Source organism: Gobius niger (assembly GCF_951799975.1).
Source record: "Gobius niger genome assembly, chromosome: 1".
Lineage (NCBI taxonomy): Eukaryota > Metazoa > Chordata > Actinopteri > Gobiiformes > Gobiidae > Gobius > Gobius niger.
Genome location: NC_136852.1, coordinates 18,955,913 through 18,965,933, shown reverse-complemented (window position 1 = coordinate 18,965,933; position 10,021 = coordinate 18,955,913). Strand labels below are relative to the sequence as shown.

Below are 10,021 nucleotides of genomic sequence, written 5' to 3'. Positions count from 1 at the left end.
TTGATTATTGGCTCTTGTGTTCAGACGTTAAAGGAAAGCAATGGTCTCCTCACAAACACTCGAGACAACTTGCCTTTTTCAGCCTGAAAAGCAGCCGAGTGTAAGTGGATCCTGACAGAGGGAGGCAGTGAAATGGAGAGGGACAGGCTGAGGTGAGGAGAGCTGCGTGAGGCAACGCTGAACTACTGAACTGAGAGGAGAGGAACACTGGGATACTTCAAGAGGACTAGTATTAAAATTCAATACACTGATTTTTATGTAGTAGAATAATGGTTTTACACAAGGTAGTTTTGGGGCTTGCTCTATTATATTTCGTGACATGGGAGCTAAAAGTAAAAAATACTCCCAAATGGCTTCACTGTGGCCTGCAATCACCGGACAATTATGCATAGTCATTACAAAAAGCTTGTAGATACTGTTCAAACAAAGAGTAGCGAAATCCCGAACATCCTCAGTGTGTCACAGAATGTCTCAATAGTTTCCTCGCCGTGTCAGAGGACTGTGATCCTGAACAGAGGTGTAATCCCACAGTGGACAGAAGGGAAGGAAAAAAGACGAGATATGGGTTGTTTTGTGAATGGACACTTTTTTTCAACAGGTTTTTCTTTTCTTTTTTTTTATGGTGAGACAATAGCTGAGGTCCACCCCGCTGGGCCTCCACTCTGCTCCTGCTCTGGTATCTGACTGTGAGCACAAACACACTGCGCATCCGCCCACGGACACACACTGGTCAAGAGGGCACTTCCTGCTCCTCTCCTTCAACAGTCGCCTTATTCCCAGAACATGCATTAACAGCACCTAGAGACAGACAGACAAGCGGATCTCTCTGTATACTGTCTCTTTCTATCTCTCTATTATCGTTTACTTTTGTGTTTTTCGAATTGAAATAAAATGTTTGGTCTTTATCAAGCGCTTTCCTGCGATGTGTGGATGAGCGAGTGAATGAATTCCCATGACTAACAACCATGTGAAAAAGAGGAGGTCGGATTGTCTCACACCAAACGTTTAAACTATTCTTAAACCCTTTTATAAATAAATGACAGAATCCGTTTAGTTAGTAAAATTATGTTTCCTTATGTTTGGTCCATTAACATCACCCGATCAAAAATAATTGATGCCAAAGCTACAAATGAAAAAAAAAAAAAAAAAGTTTAAAGAACTTAATTTGATTAATTTTACGCACACTATTTTACAGTGCAGTAAATTCAAAATAAAAGCACAGTTTGTATGTAAAGATTGCTGTGGTGAAACTGAGCATAAAGGCCATTGTGACATCTCCACTGTGGTTTTATCATTTAAAACTCTGCCTCTTCTCACAAAAACAACAACACCAGAAATGGTCAAGCAACACCTCTTTGGGAGAAGTCATGAGAAAAGCATAATAGAAATACAAAAAGAACAATCTTTAATACCTCCTCACATGTCCACAATAACACATGTAAAATGTACAATACACAGGTTTGACACAGGACAAAGCGCCCCGTAAAAGTGTCTGCAAGTAATTACTGAATTGGTGTGTTTTAGTAAAGCATAGCATCCAAGTTCTGGGTTCAGTCCTGAGATACGCACAGCTTTCATGTGCGCTTCAGTTTAAAACGAAAGGAAAGGCTGAAAGCAACAGTACTGTGCAAAAGGCAGGGGAGAATGTTATGAGCAAAGAACGTACAAAAGGTGTAGAAAAATACATTTACAAATACATATTGCCAAGGCACTGATTCGTCTCTCAATGATAAATGAATTCTCCTAACGTAAAGATATAACAGTTCATGGGTAAATGCTCTCACTTAGAAATGTGATCCAATTTAAATTATTACTCTTAACATCTTTGTCCCATTACTGTCAGATCATTCAATTATATTAAGCCACTTGTTTCACATTTACTTTTGCACAGTACTGTACACAAGTATGATAAATGATCAGGCACTTTGTTTTTTTGTTTTTTAGTTTATCTTTTACAATGTATTAGATATATCACAGTGTAAATATGGCTTTACAATCTTCACATTCACCCGCTGAGGTTGGAATGGCACTATAGTGGTCAGACATTTCCAAGCTGATTAACAAAAGAACTAAAAAATAGTAATAATTCAAAACTAGAACAGTAAAAATGGTCACAATGTTCTTTGAATAAAAACAAACAAACAACATATACAAGCAAAATCACCCCACAATTATTAAGTGCTGTTGTTTTTTTTTGTTTTTTAAAGGGAACTGCCGGTCAACCGAGATACAAATACACCACTGCTGTTTACTGCAAGCAGACGGGAGACATTTGTAGTTCTGGAACATGATGTTAGAAAGTAAAGAGGGGGATAGAGTGGCAGGCATGAAATGGGGACATGATGCCGATAAGCCGTGTGAATTGTCCTGGAGAAAGTGATACTTCACAGGGATTACTCGGACACAACAGCTGGGACATCCCGTTTACTGCAGGCTTCTAGGGAAGACTCGGACAGCCTAAGTATGTCCGTATCACTGACAGATTAGCAGCCCACTGTGGTTACGTACTGGGAGACTAAACCTATTACTCAGAACTGTGGCCTTATAAGAAATTAACAATCAATTAAATGGACTGCTGCTTATATCCAGAACACACACCAAAATGCTTATGTTTACCAATTTTTCCTGCCTCAGAAAATAGAATAAAACGACCCTACTACTCTAACAAGATAATGTGTGTCAGAGGTTTAATTTTATATTTGCGATTGTGAGCAGTAGCTGGAACAGTAAACGGCAAGCAATGGGGGGGGGGGGGGGGTCAGGTCAAGCCAAGTCCAACACAGAATCTGACCACACAAGCGCTGATTAAACGATAAACTGCCTCTTTCCTATGCACTGGACTCACTGGATAAGGCTGCAATGGTGAATATAAGGAATGACAGAGGCAACACCCCATGCATGATTGGCACTGTGTAAAGAATCTTCTGTCATCGTGACCAGGGATTAGTATGTCATCAGTTGGCTGCAGACCATCGTGCCACAGTAATGGGATCACTGCTGTTGTTACCACATCCTGCTAATGTTTTAAGGGGCTGTGGAAGTACGGTGACAAGCCAGTCGAAGTGACAGCAGTGTGAGGGGGGATTACTTTAAAGTGACTATAGACTGACAAAACGCAGGGGGGTGAATAAATGACATATACATTTTGTTCAGTATTTTACATCAACTGGTTGGGGGCAAGTTGGGGATTGAGCGAAACAAAACGTCAAGTACCCCGAGCTGAACAATAACATATGGATGGTAACACGTTTTTCAAAGTCCAGATATTTTGGCCTATCTATTTGACAACTGTTAACACTCAAGGTTGGACACAACTGCAAATGTGCTTGTGTTTTGTATATCCGTCATTTAAATGTACATAAAGGATCTTTTTGCACCACTTTCTTTGATCTTTGGATTTTACCACAAAACAAAAAATAAATAGGACACAACTTATTTTGGTTTTTAACCTGTTGCTTTGGCTCAATTGCTGGAATAAAAGGTCTTTGTTGCACACTGTACATGAACATGAGACATATTCTTTGGTCATTGAAGCACAGTGCTTGTTAAGTAAGTTATTGTTACATTTGTCACACATAAAGGCACTTACAGAGGGGTGTGCAATTGCAGGCCTAAGGCTTTAGGCCTGAGTCTGAGGTGCAGAGGAGATACTGAGGTGAACAGTGTCACAATACTGCTGCATATATATACACTAATGTGGAATTAAAAACAGTAAGGTCTTAACTGGGGGAGTAGCGGTCGATGGTGCGAGTGTCAGAGATGGCCTGAGGCAGCAGTGGTTGTCCCAAGGTGTCCAGCTTGTCTGGGGGGATACCCAGGTGCTCAGAGGCCAGTTTGGACAAAGGGTACAGGCTCTCTAAGGCTTTCGCATCAGCCACAAGTTGCTGCTGAGCTTGGAGAAAAAACTCACTGGCATTTTCCTGCTTCAGCCCCAGGTGCTCTGCTGTGTATTTAGTCAGAGGGTAGATGCCCTCAGTAAAGTCCAGCTTGAGTTTGCCATCAGTGAGCCCCCCCGCAGTGCCCCCACTGCTGTGCATCTTCATGTGGCTGATAAGGTTGCGTTGTTGGGCAAACTTCCCCCCACAGACCTGGCATTCGTAGGGCTTCTCCCCGGAGTGGATCCTCATGTGCTCGGTGAGCCGGTACTGCCTGGTGAACCTCATGCCACAAGAGTCGCAGGCAAACGGCTTCAGGCCCAGGTGGCTGCGCATATGTCGTGTCATAGTGCCACGCTGTGTGAACTTTTTGCCACATATACTGCATGGGTATGGCCTGGTCAGCCAGTGGGTTTTCTCATGTTGTCTCAAAGTGGCAGGGTCTTTGTAAGACTTCTCACAGTTGGAGCAGCGATAGGGCCGGATCATGTCCCCAATGCCCCCTGCTCCTAAGCCTTGACTGGACTTAGTTTCTAGGTGGGACAAGCTGTTCAGACTGCTGCTGCTGAGGCCACTGTACCCATTGGTATTGCTGCCATTGTTTTTGGTGCTGCTATTGTTGTTCCCCATCTCTCCACCGGTGGTGCCATACAGCTCTTCCTCAGTGTGTGTCTCCACGTGTGCATTGAGCTGCTCTGAGCTTGGAAAGCCTTTATCACAAGGAATGCAAACATAAAGATTGTCCCCAAAGCTTTCAGGCTCATATGACATGTGGAATCGGCCCCTAGGTCCCGTTGGGGAGGGTCGGCCTTCGCTGCTGCCTGTCTCCTCTGTCCCTGAGCCACTCTTGTCCTCTGCTCCTTCACTCTCCTCCCCCACTTTGTGATGGTTGTGATTCTGCTCTCCATTTTCACCTGCTTCATCATCATCATCCTCATCATCATCTTCAACTGGATATGAAATTGGCTCATGTTTAACCCAGCGGTATATGTTTCCCATCTCTCTGCCAGTGTCTGTCCCTTCAATCGGGGTGTCAGGGCTGGGTGGACAGGGAAAACGTTCATTGGCATTGTTCTGTGAAGTGGAGCGGTGCAGATGGGGCAGGTGCGGGGCCAGAGGCTGGTTGAGATGAGGGAAAGGAGGGGGAGAAAGAGCACCGGCTGGATCACTGCTCTCAAGTTTGTCAGATGGGAAGGGTCGTCCATTGATGCCCTGCATGGGGCTGGTGTGGCCACTCAGAGTGCCGTCTCTCTCCTCCTCATTATGAGAGCTGGTCAGGTTGGGCGTGTGCTGAGACTGTGAGCTTGGGCTTTTTTTAGTGAGATCGAGGCCAAACATTGGGGAGCAGTTTGTTTCTGGGTGGGCTGAGCGCATGCTCATCTGAGCAGACAGGCCATTTGGAGGGGAAGGAAACACCTGAGATGCCTGTGTGGAGGTGGGAGCGTACAGTTCTCCTGTGTGAATGCCCAGGCGATGAGGAACAAGGTCCTCTAGTGGAGGTGGTCGAGGTGCAAGGCTGTTTACGATTCCTCCAGGAGGACAAGACTGAATGACAGGAGTTGAAATTCTATACCGGCCACTCCCTAAACCCATACTATTAGGCCCCAGTTTGGGATAGGGCAGATATGCTGGACTTGGACGAGGCAGGTACTTGCTATTCCTTTTAAGCTTCTTTTTACATAAGGCCACTAAGTCGAGCAGCTGCAGGTAGCTAGCTGCGGCTAACACAGCCCCCAGACTGGGTTCAGAGGCAGAGGTCGGGTCCCCTTCACTAAGGCGGCCGGTGTATATGTAGTCCAGAATGACCCGGAAGACCCCTGGACTCACCATCTCATGGTCGAGGTTGATGAGATTGTCGTGGACCACCAGGGACTTCAAGTAGTGGCTGCTGGCAGCCAAAATGTTCTTGTGAGCTCGGAAGAGCGCATTCTGCACCACTATGATGACATCGCATAAAAAGCCCTTGGTGCGCTGGCTGTTGAGCTGCAGAAGAAGATCCCTCGCATGACTTGGAACTTCCATGGCATCCAGCATCGTCTTCAGTCCAGCACCTGTAACAATAGACATGTGTGAATGTCACACAAAGGGCAACACCATAGTGCACAGGAATGTACTGAGGACTTCAGTAAAGTCTGGCTTGGATTAAATTAAATAGGATAAAAAAGATGTATCATAATGTAGAAAGCAGAGTAAAAATGATCAGTGTAAATGCTGCTGTTATTGCTGGTATTGCTTCATCAATGACAGGGAATTTGTGTTATGTATGTGGAGAGCACCACTCTGCGATGTGAACTTTTATAAAAGGTGAATGGAGGCAATGGTTTTCTCATTATCAGAATTTTTAATGCATTGACATTCTCTGCGTGAAGAAAAAAAAACTACACTCAGAAAGCACAGATATACTTAGTGGGTAAAATATGTGTATATTTTTGTCTAAATAAAGCGCACGATGCAGCTACAATATGTAACTGTATGAGCAGAGGACATTTGCTGAAAGAATAAGTCATATATGGAACACCAGAAGCCCACAAAGTAAATCGGAATTCGATACTACCATGAATTGATGGTGAGCACACAATACATTACACACGCGTTAGATAAAGCTAACCTCAACATTATTGTTCTATCAGGCCCAAAATACACCACATCACACAGCATATTGTTCATTCATTATCATCTGAAGACAGTTTATTTATGAAATTTATCACGTCGAGGGGTTTTGTCTCACTCATGGGAAACAAGCTGCTAAACAACTCTGTCAGTTGTCTGATCATTCCTTCCTGACATCAGACTATTTGTTTATTTAATTCTAAGATACACTCTGATTACCAATGGGAACTCCTCAAAAACGCAAATCTATTTTTAAGTGTATTCACTTTTTAGTATTGGGTAAAGAACAAAATCCAGCTTATATTGATTGCACTTTAAGCATGTGTTTGGAGCTGAAATATGCTATCATCGATGTCCTATAAAATACAAATACTTGTAATGATTTATGGCATGTAAAGTGCATACGGTTGGATAAACAGGCGGCTACGTGGTAGGCTGAGATGAGTTCACGCTTCATCTTGTCTCCACGCATCATGTTAAGTGTTTTAGATTCAGTTATGTGTCAGCGTTTGATCACTCCACTCACATGTGGTGGGGTAAATATTAGTAGAAGTCAGATGAAGCATGTTTAGCAGCAAGTGTGATATAAAGAGGTCATGAACTCTGAATAAGTCACTAAAAGTCATCAGCCGCATTCACTCTGATTAACAGCACTGGGTGGATATCGTCCCACAGAAAATATTTGTGAGGATAATTGATTCTGTCACTGCTGTTACAACAAACGGCATCACTAGCGAAATATATGTATTAATGAAAATATAAAAAAACAACAGTATTTTAAAAATGTTCAAATATCTTGAATATTTTATTTTGTCGTTTTTCATTATGTTTAATGATTTTAATCTAACATAAAACTTATATGATCTTGATTTAAGATAAAACAAACTTCACCACTTTATCTATAGGGCATCCTGTCAGGCAGTTTCTGAAAACTAGCACTTTTTAAAATCATGTTTCTGCCACATTTCTCTGCAACAATTAAATATATAAAGAATACAAAAAAACATTGATGGCGTTATATGGGTATTAAATAATCTATATGAATAACATAAAATGTCCCCGCAGTGTTTCTTTAAACAATCTGACATTACCAGTGTGTGTAATGTGCACGCACTTAACAGCAATAGCTTGAAGTGCATGAAGTGAAGGCCTAAGAATTGTTACTTTTTTCATGAACGAAAAGATCTTAAGGTCCCGTTAGAATAGCTGGGGCACAACTGTCGTGCTTTGTAAGTGATTTTCGACCCTTTGATTTTAACATTAAGTTGAGAATTAAGAAATAAACACTCAACAAAGATCGTTTCATTTCGAAAGTAAGTCTGTCACAACTCTTTTATTCCATTGATGTGAGCGTGGCGCATCCAGTCGCACTGCGTAAAGGCTACACTAATTTTAACCAATTTATTAACCATGACTAACTGTTTAATCAAACGCACTTAGTGCAACTTCTTAATCCGATAGAAAGCGCAAAGAATTGTAGAGAGTGTGTTGGACAACATTTCATCTGTCTCTAATCTACTTTACTCTACACATAGTGTCACAGTAAAAAGATCACGAGTGGCTCCATCTCTCCTAAAGCTCTCCTTTGCTCTGCCGAAGAGCGAGTCTTAAATCACCTCCAGAAATAGTGCGTTAAAACAAGGTGTATCGCACAGATGGTTCCAATATTGAGCTGTCAGCAGCGCCACGAGCGTCTATTTTAATCACTTTTTTGTAAAAGTCCTTGAGCATTATCTAAACATATTGTTGAATGAAATCATCAGTTAAAGATGACGCGTGTTATTTCTTATGAAATTATTCTATACAAATTAAATGTTTTCTTTCTCAGTAATTTAGCATTTTCAAACTGTGAGTTCGCTATAGCCAATAACTATCACCCAACTGTTTGTTGTCAAATACATGGCAATTATTAAACACTAATTTGGATTTATCTTTAAAGGATATTCATTGATTTTACTTTGTAATATTCAGTACCGTGGTGTTTAAGTTTTGTGAGGTTCTATCAACACTGATTGCCCACGCTATAAAGTACATAAATACTTTTAGCCAATAAATGTATTGTTTTTAATTAGACAGACGTACACAAATTAACACATTGTGCCGCCTTGTTTTAAGTTTTAAGCACGGCAGTTAGTGTGTAAAGTGGAGCGGACCGTTCTACACCCTGACCGTGTGTCCCTGTTCCCGCGTGCTGGCTGTGCGTAAAGCGCGAGTGGCTCTTACCTGCATGCCCGATGTCTTCTGCCATACGCTCCAAGTCTCCCTTAATGATCATCTCAGCACTCTCTAGAACTCATATCTGACATTTGAGCTTTCAACTGCCAGCCTCCAAAAACCATGCCAGTTTTCCGAGCGCGTCTGCCAGCTCTTTTTTTTATGTTATTAATTGATATGAATTTCTTGTCGCTCCTTACGGCCCGTCCTCCCACCCACTTCTCTGTCACTGCCCCTCCTCTCCACTCTGTCTCATCCACTCATATATTTTAAAAAAGTGCTTTGACCAGCTTCAGTTTCCTCTAACATTTTTTTTTTTTTTCAAGCAATTTCCTTAGCTATTTTTTGAGTCTAAGCAAAAACGCGCACCGGGATGATAATGGTGCCTCTATGCGCCTTAAGTGTTTTAGCGCCCCGTGTGATGTCAGTCTCTAATAAAACGAAAAGGTAAAATCGAGGGCAGGAACTTCATATGACCCCGACTCGAACTTCTCAACACATCGTCTTAAAGAGACAGGCACATATTGAATGCATATGTAGGCTCTACTTGCATATTCAAGATCACTCTTTACCGTCGACTTTTCTGATGGGTTTAAATAAAGTTGGAAAGATGCTATGAGGCCTTTCTTATGAAGCGTTTCAACGAAGTCACTTCCCGGCTGTATTGTTTATATGTTACATCATTAATTTACTGGATTATTGAAACATTGAAACCCCTGATCCATCTGAAAGCTCAAGTTATCGTGCATAGATAACTTGACGCACCTGCATGCAGTGCGCAATGTCCTGGTCACTGTGTCGTGCTGTTTAAGGGGTCTTATTCTGAATGTACATTTAAAATGAGCATACAGTATTTCAATTAATTAGTACATCGCTGTAGTCTTTGTTATAACGCCTGGGTAATTTTGCATTACACTTCCTCCATTCTCGTGTAGCCTACTATTACGCCCCAAATGACAACGATCGTATTTTGTTTTTTTAATAAATGCTACTTTCGACATTTAAGTGCTTTTAAAGATCAGTTTTGAAGTTGTCACTCACTCGTTTACCTCGGATTCATGCTGGTGCTCTAGTCGTATCCTCCTCGACATTCCCCCCGAATCCTCACTCTGTCCTCCAGGTCCAGCACTGGCTTCCCTCAGAATATTCTACCGCGTATCTTAATCTCGCCCCTCTGAATCGGGTCTTCTCCTCCAGGTTTCACTCTTCTTTAGCCCCCGTCCAAAACCTGGGGTTCTTCACACGTGTTTGCGGCACAATCTGACACTTCGGACTGTTGAGGTCCCGCACGCGGAGACGTTTACGCGCACAGCGACACCCAA

At 42.3% G+C, this 10,021-nt stretch overlaps 1 protein-coding gene across 3 annotated transcripts; it reads right to left on the bottom strand.

Moving 5' to 3' along the window:
• Positions 1 to 429: 429 nt before the first annotated feature.
• Positions 430 to 10,021, bottom strand: hic1 (hypermethylated in cancer 1). Of its 3 annotated transcripts, none has more exons than XM_079569309.1 (2): positions 9,741 to 10,021; positions 430 to 5,926 (listed from the first exon to the last, which is right to left on the bottom strand). In XM_079569309.1, exon 2 carries the CDS (start codon positions 5,907 to 5,909, stop codon positions 3,720 to 3,722), a length of 2,190 nt encoding a protein of 729 aa, XP_079425435.1. In that variant the 5' UTR covers positions 5,910 to 5,926; positions 9,741 to 10,021; the 3' UTR covers positions 430 to 3,719. The 3 variants fall into 3 exon arrangements, with proteins under 3 accessions (XP_079425435.1, XP_079425434.1, XP_079425433.1); XM_079569308.1 differs by having other exon boundaries at positions 9,749 to 10,021; XM_079569307.1 differs by lacking the exon at positions 9,741 to 10,021 and adding an exon at positions 8,709 to 8,885.